General features: G+C 36.4%; 1 protein-coding gene across 3 annotated transcripts; it reads left to right on the top strand.

Annotated features, from left to right (window-relative positions):
* Window positions 1-7,320: 7,320 nt before the first annotated feature.
* On the top strand, window positions 7,321-22,681 carry NTS (neurotensin). Of its 3 annotated transcripts, none has more exons than XM_040062354.2 (5): window positions 7,321-7,441; window positions 7,527-7,604; window positions 10,699-10,760; window positions 17,197-17,421; window positions 18,877-22,313. In XM_040062354.2, the coding sequence occupies exons 2-5, from the start codon at window positions 7,544-7,546 to the stop codon at window positions 19,012-19,014; spliced, it is 486 nt and encodes a 161-aa protein (XP_039918288.1). In that variant the 5' UTR covers window positions 7,321-7,441; window positions 7,527-7,543; the 3' UTR covers window positions 19,015-22,313. The 3 variants fall into 3 exon arrangements, with proteins under 3 accessions (XP_039918288.1, XP_039918289.1, XP_039918287.1); XM_040062355.2 differs by having other exon boundaries at window positions 7,354-7,604; window positions 18,877-19,050; window positions 19,781-22,313; XM_040062353.2 differs by having other exon boundaries at window positions 7,355-7,604; window positions 18,877-22,681.
* Window positions 22,682-22,728: the final 47 nt, after the last annotated feature.

Consider the following 22,728-nt stretch of genomic DNA (forward strand, 5'->3'; position numbering starts at 1 on the left):
CTGATACCCTGGCCATCCTGTGAGTGCTGCATGATGACACCCAATATAAACTGCTCCATTACGTTACTGGGAATGTGATGTGTAGCCCCCTTCTGAAGCTTTAGACTATAGGGAATTACCGCTATCTAATTGACCTGTGTAACAGCCTACCAGAGGCAACATACCATATCTGCTTTTTTTTTTTTTTTTTTAACTCCTTTACACCTTCTAAATCCCCTTAGGTATATAGGGGTAGTCTCTAATATTCTTTCTTCATCAAGACCTCAGCTGGCTATTCACACAACAAAGGGGTCTCATCTGTGTAAATAAACCTATTTCTTTTTGTGATATTCACTGAAATAGGGTCATAGATGTTCACTTTCCATGCTTTACCTTACTCCAAAAGATATGGCCCTATGGAGAGAGACCATTGTAGCCACATGAATACAAAGGTACCATTTACTTGTTAGCCCTAACAGTGAATGTCAAGCTGTCTCATTAGTTACTATGAATAAAGTTGGACCACTTGTTCATCCAAAGGAGACTGGTAACAATGAAATGAAAAGCTGTGAGAAAGTGAAGTTTGTGTCTATACTAAGTATTTATTCCTGATTTTTAAAATTTTAGTTTTACCTAAATATGAACAATATGAAATGCTAGAGAGTACCCTCAAGTCAGTATAATGCTCTTCAAATCTGCATGTAATCTTTGACTCCTAAATATTTTAAGTTGAAGTTCGAAGTGTTCCATAGGTATCTCAACTAAAATCAAGAGTTGGAATTCACTGTTTAAATCAACAATCCATGTTCCTCTCAATGTGAGTACATGAAATTTACAGATACAGACAGGCTTAAATTTTAACATTTGAGTCATGCTGCTCATCTTCTTAAAATTAGACATGTATGGAGGTGTTTTTGGGATTGGGGCTACATCATCGAGTGATTAGAAAACAGTCCCCTCTGGGTCTCAATTAAACATGACTCCAGCAACACAAATCAATGTACCGGGATAGTGATTTGAAGCTGAGATCATGTCTACAGCACAAGGCATGGCTGACATCAGTGTGTTAATCTGGGGTGTGAGCACTCTGTGCTCACTGAATCCCTTCATTTACCTGCAGTTATAACAGTGCAACTGTTCTCTTGCCAGTGTAACATATTTCTGCTGGGAGGGGGGAAGGGGAGAGAAGGAGAGAGGAGTGAGTGCACCAAGACTTGATGCCATTACGATACGGATGATGATCATAGATGTGGAACTACTGTCAGGACATATACCCAGGAGGATGCACTGCTCTGGATGGCTTTGATAAGGGATAAACACTGCAGCTCTTCAGTATTGCCTGTGATAAGCCTTAACAGAAGAAATCTAGGCTGCTGCAGGCTGCCACAGATGACAAACTTTTCTTTCTAGAGCAGTGTATAAGCTGCATTCCAGTTTAGACATGGCTATAGTTAATTCATATTTATAAAGCACTGAAATTGAAAGGCATTACGCAAATACAAAATATTCTTCAAATGCAAAGCCTCTTTTTATTTTTCAAAAAGTGTGCTTTCTTTATTTGTCAGTGGTGTTTTTGCTTATGTTGTAAATGATTGGTTGCCGGTGTTTGCTGTTGTAACATGTACTCTTATTACCACTTTGTTTTTCTTTATTAGGATGTCTGCTTTTCAATCTCCAAGGAATTTCTTAAATACTATGCATGCAAATTTCTGTTCACAGATGTGCAAATTACATAAATGCTTTCCATCCTTCTTAGGTGAAAAAGCTGGAAGTTGCAGAAGTAGTATATATTTGGTATGTGGGTGCTGGCACAGTACTGAAACCACAGTTCTTTGAATCCACTTTTTGTTTCTGAGTATCACTCCTAAATCCAGAACAATTAGATTTAACCATTTCTAAATTATTTACTCATAAATGATCAAGCAAAAAACCTTGTCTGTTAAGAATTAATTTAAAAGTAACATCTTGGCCCTACTTAATGAAATTTTCTGAGGAAGAAAATTAACAAACTGAAAAAGGAAAACAATTCTAAGTGATTCTTAGTATTTTCTTATGTTGCAGTGGAAGAACTGTGGAAGGATGTCCATGACTCTTTGAGGCTACCTTTACTTAACAAAAGAAAAGAAAAATAATTAAAAAAGAGAATAAAAAGTAAAGGCTACTGGTTGTTTGCAAATCTCTTAAGGACTCCTGGGGAAGAACTCATATCTGATCAAGTTGAAGGTCTCAGCATAATCTCAGTGATTTATGGTACTAATAATATATTGCCTCTTTACTGTGCACAGAGGAAATATTCCTCAGTATTTTTAATTCAAAATCTTCTCATGACTGTGTGACTTTAAATACCTAGTTAAAGTAAATTCTCTTTTGGGTACAAGGAAAAAGCACAATTCTTTGAGAAATTTGTGAGGGAGGCAGGAGAGATGATTTCAAAAGTTTCAGAGTGTGGAATCCAATTCTATTTATATGGCATAATTGAACCAAAGTAATAGTGCATGCTTATGTCTTCGGTTACCAAGTTCCACGGAATGCAGAAGAGTAATTGCTGACAAAAACTGAATATCATGGCAAAAAGAGAGTCAACCCTCTTAATTCATATCAATTTTATTTTGCTCTTTCAGGAATTGTCGATAGTCATTGTTATCAGTCCAACAGTAACAGTATTAAAAGAGTAATTTTGCACTTTTTAACTATTTCATCAATTTAACACAAAATTTCAAAGCATGATCAGTTTGATGAACAGTGGATTATATGAATATGCAATACTCAACAAAGTTATATCAGGCTTTTCACCCATGTCTCTTGTATATATTAAGCCCTGGAACCTAAATTAAAATATTCATAGCTCACTGGAGAGAAATGAAAAATTGATTAACTTAGGTACTTGGGGAAAATATGTATTTAGAGAAAGGAGAAAGATGCAGTCTGGCCTGGGAAGTGTTGAGAAGTGAGAGTAAGGAGGAGGTGCCCAAAGCATAGCTCCCATGACACACTGTGGTGGTACTTCTAACTGCACTGTTTGCTTTCTCATAGAAAAGGATTTAATAAAAGGAAAACAAACAAACAAACAAACAAACAAAAAACAAACACAAACAAACAAACAAAGACAAAAAGAAATTCCAAACAGTTTTGTGTGTGTGTGTGTGTGTGTGTGTGTGTGCGTGTGCGTGTGCATGGGTGTATGCATGTCCTAAAATTTTGGATTTAAAGTTGTTTTAATTGTTGGTGTGTAGATGCATGCACATTGTGTTTCCTTTATATTAATGTAAATTTAAAATCTATGTCTTCATAGATGTGCTTTAATGGGAAAAAAAATTAAAAGGAGAAATGATAATTCAGATTATTCTGTTGAAATGATACTTTTTTCTGTGGTTTGAGGATCATGATTCCCTGGGGTACTGAGATGATGTTGCTGTTTGAAACTCCAAAGCATCAAAAGAAAAGCTCTGCCATTCATGTATACCTCATATGGAGAAGCTATACAGAATGTCACTTTCAGAGTTTTAAACCCCAGAACTTTAAAGCATAAAGGGTGAGCTCTTTGGACATTCAGGAAATTTCTACAGATTTGTTGCTCCTTAAAAATGTGGCAGAAATTTGTTGCATATTAAGAAATTCTTCTGATTCATGCGATAATGTGGTTTCTTATGTGTTTGGTTTCTTCCTATATCAGTAAACTCTTTGATACTACTCAGTCGCCTTCTCAAAGATTCCTTACAGTGCATAACCTCTAAATCTAAAAAAATGAGTCGCAGAATGACTAAAAGAGATTTGCTTTGAAGTAGAGAGGATGCTTAATATTTTGCTTGTTTAAAAATGATCTAATGTGTAAAGCACCTTTTACTTTTGAATTTTTTTCTGATATCCTTTGCAGCAGAGGTGTTCTCCAGGACTTTCAACAGCTGAATACACCATCAAGTTTTGAGCATCACTGTGCTGACCAAGCACAACAAACCCCCTTGGCTTATTCTTAAGCTCAGGAAAAGAGATGCTGAGAATTCACAATGCCTGGGAAATTCTGCTGCAGTGTCTGACTACATTTGTGATTTAAATGTGCTTTGAATACCCTAGCCTGTCTGTCCTGTTGCTTTGCTTGAACTTTTCCCTTGACCTGACATGACAGAAATTAATTTGAGTCATCAGTTTTCTGCCCAGCATGTTAAACTAAACTGCTGATGGCCAAACTGTTGTAGTGGTAAAGTTAATCACCACAATTAAAATCAATTTTAAGATTTTGAGTATCTTTAGCCAGTTTACTGTATGAAACATTTTTTGATGACCACCCCCAGAACGATTCCTCTTGGAGTTTTCATACTTGTGTAACTACTGCTAGATTTAGCTAAAAATATATTTAAAAAACCCATTAAAAATTCTGAGACATAAATATATTTAATGGCAAGATGGAATGTCTTGGATTTTCTTCCATTCATTCTGTGTTTATTTCTATTCCAAAAGCATAAGACTGGTAACTGGAGTATTGAGAGTTCCTTATCATAATTCCCAGTCCCTTCTACTGCAGGAACATTAGCAGAATGATACTCTCCTTCTGTTTGGTCATTACAGCTTTTGTGTTCAGTGTTATCCATATGCTACGATGGTAGTTTTATGACAAAGTAAATAGAGGTTTATGTATCTGTTCTTCTGTGTATCTGCCATTTACCTGATTGTTTCATTATCTCCAGTGCCTCACAGTTGTGAATTGACCTGATTTATAGGCCTGGACAGGCCATCTAAATCACATCCTGAGAGCGAGTAAAGATAAACTGAGCTTATGAAACTGACACGAATGAATAGTTATAAATATTTTCTTTAGCTAAGAATATTTAAAAATAAAAGGGAGACATAGAGACAGATCTGCAAAGAGATTGGCTTTTTTCCCTTGTAATAGCTTCTCTTCTTCATTGGGGAAATGTGATTTGAAGATGACTTGAAGTTGAGGTGATTTAGGAAATTAACAGTTAAAAGGGTTAAAATTCCTATTATACAATTCTTTGTGAAGCAGTGCAAGGTACAGATGTCAGAAACAGGTAGAAAAAAATAAGTAAAGGAATTTCTGAGAAACAGATGACAGCTGAGTTCTACTGAAAAAAATAAAATTGTCCAAGCTCAGTTGAGCCTGATCCAGGGAACTTGAAGATAATATGTCAAGAACATAAAACATGGTAAGAAAGCAAAGATTTTCAATCCCAAAGTTTCTGCCTTGTCAATTTCCAAGAAAAATAAAATGGAAATAAACTATGATATGGTTCAAAACATATCATATATTTGTCCCATTCAAACCACTATCGAATATTACCTCAGGAGAAAAAAAAAAAAGAGGCGCAGAAGAGCAGCAATTAGGTGATCACAGATTTCAATGGCAAGAAAAAATGGCAATTACTCTCTTCCTGAGGGGGGGGGAAAAAAAATCATTCTTTTAAATTCCAGTTACATAAGAATATGGATAATTAGACTATTGAAGAATTCTGTGACAGAAAGTGGGCACTAGAAAATATCTATGAAATATGATTCTCATTCATAGAGCTTTCTGAACTATTGAACACCCACAGAGCAGAATTAGCTGCAGATTGGTCTTTCTACTGTATCATGGAAATAATAGACAATAGGACTAGAGGGAAGTATGAGGGTCTACCTCATCTAACCCCGGTTCTTGGGTAGATGAATGAAACCTGAAACTTTCTGGTAGATTAGCACAGCCCATAAAATGTGATAAACGTGTTTTGGGGATTTGGGAGTTTTGTTTGTTTTTATTTTCTCTCTCAGTAGTACAGAAGGATGTGTTCCCAATTATATGGAAAATCTGTGTTCTTAAAACATCTAATACCACCGCAGTGCACTTTATTTCATTTCTGTGTGTATTTATTTCACCATAAACCAAAGCGACATTTGAATTTAAATTCCGTTGTGCTGCAAAAGTTGTTTCAGGGAACACAGAATTCAGTTAATTAAACTTTTCTCACCAAGTGTTCCTTGTGGCAGGATTTTGAAAATTCTGTGTCTTTCTTTGACACCTATTCACTCACAGAGGGTATAGGAGGAAAACAACACCCATCTCTGCTCTTTGCATTTTAAAGGAACATTTCTTGCGTGAAGGGAACATCCACGACAGAAGAATCCACTCGAAGCGTGTGTTCCTGCTACGTGTGACACGTGTATCTGTCCTTAAGTGTATTCAGACAGACAGAAATGTTCTGCATTGTATCTGTACCTGTATTCAACATATGGAGCATTCGTCTGTATCTGAGAAGAAAACAACAACAACAACAACAACAACAAAACTCTCTGAACAAAAGCAGGAGTGCGATGGAGGCTGACGCCAGTCTTCAGCTTTACGTTTTTATGCTCACAGGTTACCCTGCCTTCACCTTCGGGTCATTTTTCTGGGCTTTACGGCTCAGGAGCTGAGAGCTGGGAGGCAAAGAGAGAGCCCAGAGCAGATGAGGGCTCCCGGGCAGCCACGGAGGGCAGGGCATGCGGTGCAGAGACGGGGACCCCGCGCGCCCGCCCCCTCCGCACCCCGCGACCGTCCCGCCGCCGCCTGGGGTCCCGCCGTGCCCGCTCCCTTCCGACCTCCGGGTGCTGTCACGGAGCCTGTGGTCTGCTAGTCGCTGAGGAAGGATATCTAATGGAAAAATCAACAGGGAAAATGCATCCTGAGATAAGTGTCTCCGAGGAACGCTCACTCTCTTGAAGCCGCAGCGGGTGGCAGTGGCAAGCGCTGTCTATGAGTCTCGCCTGGTCGGGTCTACATTTTTTGAGCATCTATGAAACACTGTATCAAGTGGCTTTTCCCGTTATCTTCCTCCGTCTCTCACACACGCAGGCTTCCCTTTTGGTTCCTTCCCCTCGTTTTCCTCCTACCCGTGCCCGATGCAACACTCCTACCCATGGCCAGGGTTACATCCCTGCCGTGCCCCATGTCAGGCATTCCCTGCCAATCCCCGGTTTAACATCCCCTGCCGGCGCCGGTGTGGAGTTCTTTGCTGTAGGAAAAGGTTCTACAGATGAAAGACAAAGGGCGTCAACCGCACGAGGACGGCGGCGCGGTCCTTCCCCACCCCTGGCCCCGCGCCGGGGGACCGAGCACCTGCATAAACTTTTTTTTAAGATAATAATGATAATAAGAAGAAAATTGCACCATAGTTCCCTTTCGAGAAAAGCTGTGCCGGGTGCGGCCGCCGCGGTGGGTGCGGGGGCTCGCTGCGCGCCCCGCGGGGCTCCGCGTGCGTCAGGCGGCGAGTGGCGTCAGCGGGCGCGGAGGGGCGCGGAGGGGGCAGCAGGAGGAGGGAGGAGGAAGGGGGAGGAGGGGGGAAGAGGGGGGAGGAGGGAGGGAGCTTCGTCAGGAGGCGATGGCGGTACCGCCGTGACATCACCCCCTGGCTTATATAGTTGGGGAAGGGTCTGGGTCCCCCGTCTGGTGCCTGCAGCCGCCCGTCAGCACGCGTGCGGAGGGCGAGGAGCGGTGGGGCTCTGTCTGTCTGTCTCTGTCTTTCTGTCTGTCTCTCTCTCTCCGTCTCTCCCTAGGATTTATGGACTTTACTTTCTAGAGGGCGGCGCGGCAAGGATGAGAGTCCAGCTGGTGTGCGTGGTGCTGCTGGCCCTGGCCTCCTGCAGCCTCTGCTCAGGTAAGTGCTCGCCGCCGCCTCCGCCGGGCGCGTCCCGCACTGCCCGGCCCCGAACTCCCTCTGACCGCTCGGTACTGAGTCGCTCCCGGAGCCGTAAGAGGGACCTAAAGGAAGGAAATAAAGTCGCTTCGGGCTCCGCCGGCTATCCCCATTATGCGCCCGGGAGCCGGCTCTGATAAGGGGTTTTGGCCAACATCTTTTTTTCACTCCTCTAACTTTCTCCCTTCGTATAAGCCATTCCTCCTCACAGCATCCATACCACGGAAATTAGTGTAGACTAGTCATTGGAAATACAAATCAGTGCATACCATCTGCTTGGTTGTGCCGTGGTTCATTGAAAATCATGTATTTCCAAATTACGATACAAATTGTAATTTCTGCAACTCATACGAATAGCTGCTGTAATCCAAATCAACATGAGTATGTATACACTTCCATCACTTTTTAGAGAGAGAAATATAATTTTATTATCTGGAGAAAAAGTTGCTAACAACTGATCTGAAATTCTGACCAAAAAAACCCGCTGAAGCACAAGCAGATCACACAGTAAGAAGGCTGATGTAAATGCATTTCTTCTCCAAGAACAGCTGCTTTAGAAAGCTCAAAAGGAGGACAATATATTAAAATGTATTTCCTACTTCTTTGAAAAATGACACATCTTAAGCATCTGCCATTTATGTCTAAAACTTTATGATCAAATAGGTATGGTGATAGTTAAATAGCTGTATGCACACATATATAGAGCAGAATAGCTGGCAATATCCAGTCTTAACTAACTTGAAAATTCTTTTTTATCTCCACTAAATTGCCGAGTAAATTTAAAGGCAACTTCAACTTTAGTGTTCAGAGGGACTCAGAATTCCTAATTCTCCCTTTAGATGGAAGTTTCCAGTTTGTATTCCCTTGCAGAAGAAAAATGTAAACCACATAAAACCTGCATTTTATTACAGTTTAAATATAATTGTTCTGTATATTATAAAGAACACATGATCTTAGTGACAAAGTTTAACATTTTTTTCCTCCCCATATATTTATAAGATTTTTAAACAAATTCCTCACTAATATTTTTAGTGAAGCAGTTTCAAATTCAACTCCTTATAGAGCCTGAATGAAAGACCACTAAAGTATATATATATATATATATATATAATTAAGTGGGAATTAAAATAGAAGCCAGATTTTATGGGGAACTAACACAATGGTTTATTTGCTTGAAAATTTGAAATAATTTGTAAATGAGAAATGCCACAGAGAACCTTGTGTGAAGGTGCCCAATAATTTTTAGCTCATATGGACATTTATACCATAAAGAAAATGATTGCTAAATTTTCTTTTTAAAATAATTGTTCTTAAGTGCAAGTATGTACCTGTAGAATGTAATTGTTCCTGTAAAATGTGAATATATTAATGGAAACTGTTTTTCTTGTCAGAAGAATCAAGAATACATCAATTTGTGTGAATTTCTCTCTGATTTTATCAATAATATGTAGCCAGGCTTTTTATACATTGTTCTCTGAGAGTCTATTCTTTTATGCTTTTGCTCCTCATCCATCTCTTTTCACTCCAGAATTACCTGAACATGCTTCCTTCTTCCCTCCAAGCCTTGCTTTATTCTTCACTCAAGGAATCTTGACTCCTAAATAATATCCTCTAGATTTCTTTTTTTTCAATCCAAATGCTTCTTAATACCTTCTTTCATGTCTTTCATGCCTGCAGCTATCTTCCAGCCTTGATGTGTAGGAGTTTATTTGCAAACCGTGGATACATTTGTAATTAGAAATAATTTAGACTTGAAATAAGAAGCAAGTGAATGAACATTGATATTTAGAACAATTTCCTAAAGAAGAATCAAAATGACAGTAGTGGTGAGATTTGTTAAGATTGAACATGACTGATTTTTAAGAGCATTTTAATGGGTGGCTTCTGTGCTGACAGAAGCCTGTGACACAGTAACACATGCTTATGTCTCTCACAGTCTCACGTTCTGTGAAAGGTGATGACAAAATGGTGATAGTCCCTGAAATGAAGGCATAGGCAGAACCTATCCACAAATTCAGTGGTAGGGTCATACATGCCAAACAGCACTGATTATTTTAAAGAAAGTGAGGTATGTCCTATATGAATATGGAATATATTTTGATTTATTATGGTTTGAAATATGAGTGCATTGTTTGATTTTGTATCATTGGTATTCCAGGAAAGGTAAAATCTATGTGGGACTCTATTTCACCTAAAGACTTAACTAATTCCTTACATTTTTTCTCTTTGAGCTATGATTGCTGCTACCAAGGCACCACATCTTCATTGTGATTCTCACCTCCATCTTGTGATGCAGTGTGTTGAAGTGTGTCCTTGTGTTTTATCTTTCCATAGCAATTTTTACACTATTTACCAAATCAAAGGTCTTGCAAGTCCACTGAGCCAGCAAAGGTCAATTAAATTAGTAAAGAAAATCCCTACACTTGCAGTCAGAATACTTTCTTCTTTTATATACATTGTCAAGAGCTTTTATCATAAACTGGTCAAGCTCAGTTCCCTCATATGAGTAAAACCACCCTTAATTTAATTAAGAATTATCAAGAATATTGATTATTACTCAAGTAATCATAACTGCCGTTTACCTAAACAATTACTACTTAAATAAATATTATTTTAAAACAAATATTCAAATTTTTCTTCCAAAGTAAGCAAAGGTGACAAATATTTATATTTATAAATATAAATCTATAAATATAATAAATATATATAATTAAATAATAATACAATATATAAATAAATATATAAATACACATATATAAATAATGAAGAATATTGCAACAGTTTTTTTATACTGAAGGAATTGTAGTTTAATGAGCCTTTCTGCTATGAAACTGAGATAAATTAACAGTTCCATTCAGTTCAATAAGCTCAACCATGCTTTAAAAATGTATTGAGTGTTTATTTTAATATAATGTTGCTGTTACAGTCCCTCTAGGTCACTGGTGTTTGTGTTTGCTGTTTATTTTTAAAAAATCATTTAAATATCTAAGTTCTGTCTTGAAATGTCCATGATTTATGATCACATAATAAACATATGTTTCTGGTTTATTCCCAGATTCAGAAGAGGAAATGAAAGCATTAGAAGCAGATTTATTGACCAATATGTACACATCAAAGGTAATTATTTTTCTTCCTTTACCTGACAGGGAGGGACAAATGAATTCTCATTACAAACCCAAAAGTCTTTGCACAAAGTAATGATCTATGGTCTAGACAGAAAAGTTCAGTGTTAGGTTTTACTTTGGCACAAGATTTTCTCCAGTTCAAAGAAAATTTAAAGGTGTTGATGTGACACACTAAACGTGTTCCTCAGTTGTAACACTGGTACTTTCATTAAACTGTCAAAACTGTGTACAGAGATGTAAATTTATGTGAAGAAATGTGTTTCCAATAAGATTATGCCTGATGAAAGCTAAATTAACCTTGAGTCAAATTTCTAAGTGCTATTTTTATGCAGAACTCTTCCTCTATGCATATAAAATTAGGACAATCATAAAGCAAAAATAGTTAATACTTATGCCAATTTTGGTTTAGGATTTTAATCATAGCATTAGTACAGGGACATGGGGACATGACTGTGAAAATACTGACTTTGTAAATGGCATTTCCTTGTCAGGTTTCCAGACTGTGAATAATGTTTATGTTAATAAATATGAATATATAAAAATTCAGTGAAAACCTCATATTGTGAGGTGAAATGGAAAGTGCTGCATGTATGTATTGGACAGGCTGATAGACACCTTCTCAACACAATTATCTTCCATAAATGATCTATGAAATATATATGTCTGATATATCTTCATCAGCATATAAAGAACAAACTCTGAAATGAGTGCTATGGGTTTAAAGGCAAGTTTAGTAGTTTAAAGGTTTAAAGGCAAAGTTTAAGTAGTACTTAAATGTAATGGAAAATTAAATGAGAAATTAAAAATTTCTCTCCCAAAAAAGAAATTTCCATAAGCCAATGACTAGTTGAAGGTTAAAGACAAACCTGCCAGGAAGACTTCTGCATCTATTGTATTTACGTATATGTGGCCTTTTCCTCTGGATAGACTAAAAAAAGTATGAGGTCAGAAAATGCATTTTCTTTATCTGGTCTGGCAGTTCTTAGAGCTCTATGTTCTTTACCAGCATGAGGTAACCTTAGATTACAAATAAACGTGTTGGCCACTGACTTTTCTAAGGTACAGAAAGACATAGTAACTACACTTTTTCTGAGACATATTTAAATGTAGCAGGCTGACAAAAATGTTTTGTTTTGCTGTGCAGCAAAGCATAGCATGCCCTGGAATAAAACCCTGCAGCTATTGGTATTTCTGCTACTGACTTTAGTGGATCAGTAAACGTAAATTCCATCTTTTCCTCCCTCTCATCACAGAACACAAGATCAGGTAACTCCAAATGCACAAATATATTGCTCCAGTTAATAATGTCATGATGTTTGCTATAATACTTTTATGTTTTTTGATGTCATGTAGCTTGCTATTCAGCTTCCGTAGGGTGTTTACCACAGTGAACTGACACCTGAAGTTGACAGAAGCAGTAGAGCTGTGTTGGAGACATTGCTTTAATTCTGCATTATTCTGCCTTAAATCACCATCTAAAATTCATTAGTTGAATATATGTCATCTCTTGACATCAAAGCAAGACATGGTGGAAACACTAAAAACTGTGTATCAAATCTACAAGAGTAATATCACTATCCCATTCATTACTGATTTTTCTTTTTTTTTTTCATGTGTCTGCTGCTAGATTTTAACCCTCATTACAACAAATTATGGCTGTGGTGTGATAGACACATTTGAAGATGGTGTGTGTAATACCTGTCCTGTATTGTGCCTGAATTCTGGTTCCATTTGCAGGCAATTACTGCTAAATTGCAGTAACAGGATTTGACACTGACTTGGTAATCAGTAAAGGAAATCCTAACAATTTAAACAGCATTAAGATGGGGAAAAAGTACTGCTTATGAAAGATGAGATCTAAAAGTGCAGCAAAACGGATTATCACCTGTGGGTTTAGTATTTGACAGAACAAAAATCTACCTAAGTAGACACTTGTGGACTGTAGTATCAAGACTACACCAGGGCTTAAGCACACCTTTTGCAAGTAGTCTATCCAATATTACAGGAAGAATTGCCTTATGCCTTTAACTTCACAGACTGCTGTCCAGTGCCTGCTGCCCCTTTTCAAGTTGCTCTTTAAAGTCACCTATATGCTGAATCACTCTCCATCCTTAAAGAAGTAGTTCATGCTTATTGCAACCTGTCTTCAACACCTAATACAGTTTGTCATCCTTCCCTGCTGTTACATCTGAACCAAGATACAAGGATCAAACAAGTACTTAAAGTGCTCTTTTTTTCTAAAATAAAATCCAAAAAGCCATTTGGAAGATCTGGTAAAACAACAAAAGCTGACTTGTCAAAAAATATGTGGACAGTTATCTCCTGTCTTGCTTTCATTTTAAATAGAAAACTCTATTCATATTAAAGAGATAACTTTATTTCCAGCTTCCTAAATTTTTGCCTGAAACCACTAGTTGCCTGAATAATATTTTGAATTCAAAAAAGACCAAGATTATGTTACTGGGGGGGGGAGGGGGGGGGGAGTATTCCTCGAAGAATATATCATCCCTAGAATATACTCCAGAATATACTCCGCCTTTGGGATCCCACCCAACATTAATTTTCTGAAGTCATGGACCAACTGACTTTTCATTGTTGTAGAATGCCTATTTATGACTGTATTTGCCCAGAGAGCTTAGCCTCCTTGTCCAAGGAGCTGCCTAAAAATAGAAGGAACTATACCTAGGAGCTACTGACTTCCTGACTCAGTCATCACATAAAAATTAATTAGGTTTACAGGCATCAATATACACCATGGAAGAACTTCTTCTTTAAAAGAACTCAATGCTATATCCAATTAAAGATATTATTTCTATGGTTACAATCTGAACAAAATTCAACTACTGTTGTGGAAAGAAACTATAGAGATCATACACTAGCTTGGGATTTTGTACTTCATTTTGACTTTGCTTGTTATCTGCGTTTACTAGATAAAGACACGAATGTAAAAAGCAGATATCATTTTTCCTAATGAAAAATAGCATTTGGGATGTGTGGATGGATTGTAACAAAAGAAATATCTTAAACAAACTATTAGGGATATCATTCAACCAGAAATGGAAATAAAATATCATATAAACTATAACTTGGGAATCTCTTTTGTCTTGCATAGGATGAGACTGTTGTCAAAGAAGGAAATAAGCTTATTTCTTAGATGATCTTAAATTCTCTTTCAATATTTATGAAGGGTGAGAAATTATATATCTGGTTCTTATTTTACAAGCATGTTCAATAGTGGAAATACATACATCATATTCACTTCAGTATTCATATACCTTTCAAATCCTAGTTCATACTGCAGTCTCCTTTGTTTCTTCAGATCATTCCCAGATATTTTTCAAGTTACTCTTGAAAAAATGAGTTCTGTCTTGGCAGATAGGGGTTCCTTGTTTTTTGTGTAGGAATTTTGCAAAACGCATTGAGCTACTGTAGTTGATATTGTTTAGACCTGTGTGGAAAATATATATAAATGTATAAAATATAAAATAAAATGCCTGTAATATTAAATATATCACATATTGTAAACTAATCTGAACATTTGGATTATCATCATCCTTAACAGTTTTTTTACATATACCTTTAAGATAACTGCCTCAGATATTTTCCACTATGCAAAAAGCTAAGCAGTCCTATTTTAATGCTTGCTGTAATAGTGGAGCAGAAAAATAATGTGACTGCTTTGTTCAGTGACTGGACATGGAAACACCACATTCAGTTAAAATAACCCAAAACTCACTCTGACTGAGTTATTAATGGTAGCAGTAAGTAGAAGCAGGTGTACCCAAGTAAAAATACTTTTAAGTGATATATGTATGGCATTAATAGGAATGAGACTCCCTTAACAAATGCAGTATTAGTTAGAAGTTTGCAGACAGCACTGCAATTTTGTTTTCTCCTAACTTCATAAGTAGGAGCTAAGACAATTTTTACCTAAGGAAATCTGCTGTTTAAGTATTTTACTAATACAGAGAGGAAAGTTCCTTCATACATGGATGTGCATCAGACTGACATAAAGTAGTAACTTTAGATCAAAAAGATTTTATGAATTATTCAGGAAAGCATGAAAAATTACCCTGTCTTTTACTCTTCTGTTTCCATCCACTGGAATATTTTTGGTACTTACTTAACTCAGAAATCTCACTTTCTCATGTAGCACTGCCTCTTGATTCTATGCTCTATTGCAATTTAGCTGTTGCTAAATGTGCTAGCTCACATTTCTTTTGTATACCCAAGAGAGAAAAGTGAACTGGAGAAGCCTCCTCATTTGTCATGGGAATCTCCATATTTTTATATTTCAAAAATATATTAAAATGGACCAAAAAACATTTTGAAATTGCATTGCACATTTGGTCTTTTCCCTAGTTTAACTTCTGTTAATAAAATTAGATATTCTGCAAAGAGATTAATTTTATTTTGAAACTGTCACACCTTCTTAAATAATTTGATAGACTAACTAGAGTACTTCAATGGGACAATAGATGACCTCAAAGTAAAGAGTGCAGAACCAATTACAAGCTTCCAAATAAGATTTCAGATTTGTTTTCCTAATCTCAAAACAAAATAATCTTACTTTTTTGGAACATTGTCAGAAATCTGAGAATACACAGCAGTTTTGTTAAAAGGCTAAATCATTCTGATTCTGAGGGGCACGCATGTGCCATATGTATGTTGGAGTAATGATCATGGCCAAAAGAAAACTTTTTGTAACTAATGTTAAGAGCAATGCCAACTTTTCTTGTTTCTTCACCCTCAAAAAATAGTCAAGTGTGATGAATGTACATAAATTTGCATGCAAGACCCCTTTGTTAGGAAGGTGCTCTAAAGAAAGGTTATGTGATTACCTGTGTTCAGCCAAGTAAGCAAGGCATCCACACTCTCAATTAGTGCTGTCAAATATGTGTGAAAGGGGATGTCTGTGTTATTGTCATACCAATATTTAAATTTGTACATGCAGGAAAAGAAGCAACTACATTTCAGTTCATAGGCAAATTTTAATCCTAATGTGCACACCAAGGAAATCCTAGACAGGAATAAATAAGAATTTGCTATGTGGCTTTTGATTGGAGACTGCTATGTCACCACTTCTAGTTTAAGGAAACTAAATTCTATACTCAGCACTAAAAGGAATACAGTGCAGAAGAAATGATTAATAGTGGGAGAATGAAAAAAATGGCAAAATCGTGAAAAGCAGTAAATGAGATAGGAATTCAGTTTTAAATTTAATTTTGCCTATTGATAATCAAAATAGAGGAAGACTATTGCCACAACCGCTTGGAAAAAAGAGTACCAGTAGAAAAGTAAAAAATATGCTTATCAGTATTTCTTTTAAATGATTTAAAACCTCATACATAATGCAAGATACTGGAACTAGCAAAATTTGAGACAAACCATGGTGAAATTTCCTTTTTTCTACCTTTCTGTAACATCTCTGGACAGGATCATTATGGGCCATTGTTGCCGTATTATGTGAGCTTTTGTGAGATGTTTACAGATCTGTAGCTGAATTCTCACAGTATGTACAGTAAACATCATGTTTTCTACATTCCTTTCTGATGAGAGTCAACTGATTGACTTCTAATCTGGCCAGTGAGGATAGAGAGGTAGTAACCTTGTTCTTCAATCCCTGATCATTCTTCAGAACCTATAAAAACGAGGTCTTTGTAAATAAAGAGGTTCTTCTTCAGCTTCCTTCTTGGAGTCAGAGAGTGTGTATCATTTTCTCTTTGTGTCCTCTAGTGACAGGCCACCTAAATACTGTTGGTCTCAGTTTTTTGGTCCAGTTACCGAATCAGGAATACTTTGTTTTCTCAGCTATGTTTTATCTTTTCTCCATTTTTCTAAGCCCATAAACCTTCAATTAACATCTCCCAGGCTCTTGACTTTCCAGCATCCAAAACTCTCCTGTGGCTTACAGATTCTATAACTTCAGGCCCAGACTAATCAGACAGTTTATCCTGACGCAGGGACTCCATTTCTTTTCTCAGGGAATTTTGAGATGACTGTAATTTGTTCTGAACTAGGGAGGAGCATCTAGTTAACCACAGGCATCCAGCTTGGATTCCTGAGCTGGGAATTTATCCCATGGGTTTGATTCATTATCCTTATTTAAACCTGTGAATTTATATTTTATTAATTTCCATCTGTGTTTTTGTTTGCACCTGTGCAGAATGACTATGAAATGCTTCCATTTTTTAGCAGTTGAGTTTTTCATCATTTATATCGACCTGGGGGGAAAGGCTGCAAGGAAGCAGACTTGGTGTGTGTAATAAATGAGTTGTCCGAAGTTCAGCAGTCTAATTATTGTTTAAACATTGACCAGATGAAAAGCACTTCAGAAACAGAAACTTGTTTGTAACGAAACATATGGATGTAGCACATGATTACAAAAAACTCAAAATATGTTAAATTGTGGGTGTTTTTATTTTCAGATTAACAGAGCAAAACTTCCTTACTGGAAAATGACCCTGCTAAATGTCTGCAATCTTGTCAACAAGATAAACAATCAAATGGGGGAAACAGTAGAGGTAGATGAGGAGGATCTGGTTCCAGGAAGACAGTTCCCTGCTTCTCTGGATGGCTTCAGCTTGGAAGCAATGCTGACAGTGCATCAACTCCAAAAAGTTTGCCACAGCAGAGCCTTTCAGCATTGGGAGGTAACACAAACTGTCACAAATGCATGTTGTAGTAATGCTGTAAAAATCCATATCCATGTGACCTCCACCTCCGTTGTCTGAGCTTTCTGTCCCTTTTTTGTATTCTCTAATGTTTCTAATATGCCTCTCTCAGTAACAGTAGTGAATTAGTGCAGTTTCTAATGACCTGAGAGTATGTTCCTTACAATGACCCATGGATAAATGAGAACTTTTCTTAACTTGCTTTCTCCACTCTGTAGCCATTCCAGATAACCAAATAAACATATGAAAGCTATCACTATGCCAGAGAACATAATTAATATCTGCTTAACAGACATGAAGTTACTCTAGATAAATAAATAAATGTATCCAGTGTTTCTGTTTTAAGAGCCTAAGGCAAATGGGATCCAAGATGCAGGGATACATGCCCCTGTGTACCTACCATTTTACTAGGTACTCTGGTTTTCTTATCATTACTAGGAAACTGATGGCAAAGTAACTCCTGCTTTTTGTTCCCCTACAACCTAAAGAGGATCCTGGAAGTTTACATTGTGATTGCATGAAGATTGCTGCATTTAAATAGCGATTGTTCATAGTCCATTTGTGATATTTATTTTAGTACAGTGATTACAGTGATTGCAGTAAAGCATGCTAGGTGCAATCCACTTGCATTGTTAGCTATTACAGTAAAAGCTGCTTTGTGTAGTGAAAAAAAGATAACTCAGTGTTACTACCCACTTTCCAGTAAAGCAAATTTCCTCATCTATCTCAAGTTCATGTACAGTCTAGCTGAATCCAGATATTTTTTTGGTTGGTTGGTTTTCGTTCGTTTGTTTGGGTTTTTGCTTGTTTTGGTTTGCTTTGCCGAGTCATAACTCTATATTCCCAATCCTCATAATAGTTGGGGTGGTCCATGCAAAGGACTGCAGCCTCTTTGAGAACCAGGTTTTCTGAAGACTCTCCTCCTCAGTGCATTTCTTGCTGGAAAGGAGCTACCCTGGAACCAAATATGCAATAACCCATATGTCTTAATCACAGTTTCTTGCTTTGCAGGAAGTTGTAGACTAAAATATTTCTCAAAAGATGAAACCAACAAGCAGTGCATGTAGGTGTTTAACCTAGATGTGTGATAGCAGAATGATAGTCATTAGAAAACTTTCAGTCAATTTGAGTTTTAATCTAAGGAGGTTATACCAGCTTTCCTCTCTAGTCAAAAGCAATTATCTAATTTGTTGAAGTGGAATTCAAACCACTTCTGTAGGGCTCAGCTCATCTTTACCCTGATTTTAGTTTTGTGCCTTGAGTTTTGTCTTCCTGGTTTTTTTTTAATTAATGGTGCAGCTAATATAGTAAAGATTTTTCTTAGTGACAGATGTTAAAATAATATTTTATTAAAATTTTGAGGAGTTTATAATCTTCATTACCCAAAAAAGTAGATAACAGTGTGTCTCTTCTTGTGTCCTACACTTACTTCAGCAAGACACTTTTGATCTAGAGAACTCAAGCCAAGAAAAGGAAATCATGAAGAGAAAAAATCCCTATATTCTGAAACGGCAGCTACATGTGAACAAAGCTAGAAGACCATACATACTCAAGAGAAGTCCATATTACTGATGCAGCAGAAGAAAACAATGTATATTTAGTTTATAGGTAACTGTGTGTTATGATTATCTTACCTAAATCTAAAATCATACTTGTGTGAAAATATACTCTGGAAAATCAAGGTGATAACACAGCTGTGTCTTTTTTGCAATTGCTGTTTCTTGATTGTGAATTTTTCCTACTTGAGATTAATTGGACTAATACATTTGTGAATAAAACTAGTTTTTAAGCATGATGTATTGTACAAAACTGAGATTTCAACATGCTTTCAAACAATCTTGTAGGTTTTTTTCCAGTTTTATAAAGCATACCAATATAACACCAAGTAAATTGATACTGTCCATAAATCTTACTGAAAATCTTAGAATTTCTTAATGCAACACCTCAAACATGTCAATGTTTCCAAATTTTTTGAATAATATAGTAGTTAGAACAGCCACTGTGTTCTATGTTTTGACCAGATTAATTTATTAAGGAATAAGTCTAAGGAAGAAAAGGAATGCTATCAATTTACTGTTAAGTGGAAATTTCAAAATGAATATTTAAAATAGCTTGCTTGTAAGTGAATTTTGAATTTTTGATTTCTAATCTATGAATGCTCAGGTAAAAAACCAAACAACAAAAAACTGATTAATTTTTCTAGTGCTGTCACTGTTAAAAGTCAAAATAGTAATCTGGTTTAATGAGAAACTTGGTGTTTGAAAGATTAATTAAAATCAGAACATCTTAAAATTACTATTAAAAGGCATTTCCCTTCCCTCCCTCCACAAATTTGTAGAAAACAGGAAGCTTCAGAGTTGAAAACAGTCTTGGAAGCTAACAGAGAAGGTGGGTCACAGCATGGGAAAATTTGTTTTCAAGACATGAGGAATAAACTGCTGCCTAAAAATTACACATTTTCCAGTTCTGTGTTCTTATGTGTGCATGAGATTTAAGATCTCAATGATTCTGGGTTCCAGTTAGGAGGAAAACAGCCTTAAAGGACTGGGGGCCAAAACAGCCATCCAAATTGAGAGGTAGTTCACGACCTGTGAAGCCTGGATGCTCAGACCAGAAGGCAAAAATGGGACAGACATAGTTTTTGAAAACTTGCCTGTTTCCTGTTTGAAGCATTTCCTCAAAGCAATTCTTCTCCAACAAATAGCCACACCATCCCCCCTCATCAACAAGCAAAAACAAACCAAACAAAGAAACAACGCTCCCACCTTCCCCACACAAATGCCCCCAAACAACCAAGAACTCAACAGAAACCTCAAACACTTGGCGAATATTCAAATGTTCTCACAAGTTTGTTACCCTTTGTTGCATGAGGAGGGATGGAGTTTATAAAGTAAAATGTATTTTCACTATATTAAAGATAATTATATTTCCTTCTCTCACTGCAAATATTATTAATCAGTTTATTACATTCAATAACCCTTAAATGCTTGCACTGACAAGAAATAACTGAGCATACACTAATTATTGCAATAATCATTATGACTCAAATACAGCAAAGCAATTAAGTAAGTTCGGTTTTAAATCCTTAATGTGCTTAAAGGCTTTGCTTAAATAAGTAAACTCATACCCCTAACTTTTTTTATGAAACACATTGAATTAGACTGGAGACCCAGCATGCTCTCAAGTGGTTGAGAAACATGTTCTTTCCAACAAATCTCTAAGATCCCTAGTCCTATTATGGACATTTGCATTCTAAAATATCTTTTGTTCTGAAATAACAAAGCAGATCAGTTTGTTCCAAAATTTGCTGCTTGTACTACACAAGGAAAAAATAAAAAGGAACTTCAGATCACTTTTCCATAGGAAATCAGAATAAGACAAAAAGAAATAAGTTGCCATTATTTTTTTCTCTCATGTTAAATTTAAGAGTATAAAAGCTGAAAAAAAGTAGGGTAAGGTAATGTGGTTGTCATCTGCTAGAGAACATAAATTTTCAGAAACAAACACCCTTCCATGTCTCATTTTGGAGGTAATTTAGACAGTCTGTGGCATATGACCTCAAATGATGATACTAACCGTTCCATACTCATCTAGTGTTCCAAACTATCTTGTGACCATGTACATGTTCTTTGCAGCGCAGAACTAACAGATTAGTCAGACTGGCTGGAAATGGCATTAAATAACCCATTTCCTTTCAGCAGACTCTGAATCAACACGCTGCCAGCCAGTGTGTCACTGGTCGAGAAAGAGCTTAAAGTATGGCAAGAAAGTACAGCTTGTCAGTTGTCCCTAGTCTCTGATGAAAGTGTCAGAAGAATGTCATTAACTTTGATAGTCTGAACTAGATGAGGAAACAAACCCCGTGATTGCAAGACGGTCAGTTAAACTAAAAATGCCAGTGCTGGCTTTTCAATTTATTGGTCATTAATGAAAAGCAAACATAGCAGTATTAAAATACTAGAAAACACAAACCATAGAATTAAGCCAACTACTCAGAGCTGTTAAAGGCAATTTTTAAGTTTGGAAGACTTCCTTGCTTGAAATCTCTTCTCTCTTTTAGCTGTTGCTACTTCCTGATGGCCTCAGTGCTGTGAAATTGCAGCCTTTCTTTAGCCTTCATTTATGGATGATGGCTAAAAATAATAAAAAAATAATAGGCTTATGAGTATTTGTCTCTGTTTTGCACTTTCTTTCAGTGAGATCCTCAGAGTACCTGCCTCATCCATAGTTGCATTGCCTGAAATATCCATGCTGCTATATTACCAGCAGCAATGAGTGCTGGATGAAGTTCAAGTTAGAGGAGGCTATCACAATATTTAAAGAATTGCTAATTTAGAAAGTTAGACAGTTCTTTTTCTCTCTTCTCTTCTCTTCTCTTCTCTTCTCTTCTCTTCTCTTCTCTTCTCTTCTCTTCTCTTCTCTTCTCTTCTCTTCTCTTCTCTTCTCTTCTCTTCTCTTCTCTTCTCTTCTCTTCTCTTCTCTTCTCTTCTCTTCTCTTCTCCTTTCTTTTCCTTTCTTTCCCCCTTCCCCTTCCCATATGTTTAAAAATGTTATTTTGAAGACCATTAATGAAGAGACTGCTTCCTTTTCTTAAAGGACACCTTTTGATATGGGCAATTTTGCTTTATAAAAACAGTTATTGAGAAGTGATCTCTCTCTTTCGATGTCTTCATAGGAGCACATTTTTTAAATTCATTACTGAATTTTTCATTAAGTTCATAGATGAATAATTACAGCAATTATTCAGAAACTTCATACTTAACTGTTTCTTAGACTCCTAAAATACCGGACATATATATATACACAGTTATATATATGTATACACAGTTATTGCAGAAACCTGCCAGTACTTTCTAATGAAGAATTAAATGGAATTGAGGTTTACTTTGATTTTATGTATTTTTATGTTATTCATAATATTGCAAATGTCTTATGTATTTATTTTTACAAAAGTAAAATAGAGAAATTAATAATTTTATTATCTCTGCAGCATATATTTTTTACTTTTTATTTAAAAGAAACATAATGTTATCAAGTTTAGAGGCAGTGGTGATAAAATAAGTCTTCAGTTCTTAAGTCTTGCTTACAATATAATATAAATTTTGCTGTTTTCTGTATTTTCTATTATAAGTCAAAATTTTGTTTTATGTTTTAAGTAAGAATGTGTAAGGATGTGCTGTAAACAAAGTGGATGAAACGTTGAGTTATCTGACTAAGAGAGATTTAATATTGAAATGTATGATATTGGCTATGTCTCATACCTGACTCCTAGTGAACACAAAATGT

Source organism: Hirundo rustica, chromosome 4 (genome assembly GCF_015227805.2).
Source record: "Hirundo rustica isolate bHirRus1 chromosome 4, bHirRus1.pri.v3, whole genome shotgun sequence".
Classification (NCBI taxonomy): Eukaryota; Metazoa; Chordata; class Aves; order Passeriformes; family Hirundinidae; genus Hirundo; species Hirundo rustica.

What these genes read in the sequence shown, in the direction of transcription:
- NTS (XM_040062354.2), top strand. Translation starts at nt 7,544, where the DNA reads ATGAGAGTCCAGCTGGTGTGCGTGGTGCTGCTGGCCCTGGCCTCCTGC. An exon ending in CCAATATGTACACATCAAAG is followed by an intron (nt 10,761 to 17,196) that starts GTAATTATTTTT and finishes TTTTATTTTCAG; the next exon opens with ATTAACAGAGCAAAACTTCC. An exon ending in GAGCCTTTCAGCATTGGGAG is followed by an intron (nt 17,422 to 18,876) that starts GTAACACAAACT and finishes CACTTACTTCAG; the next exon opens with CAAGACACTTTTGATCTAGA.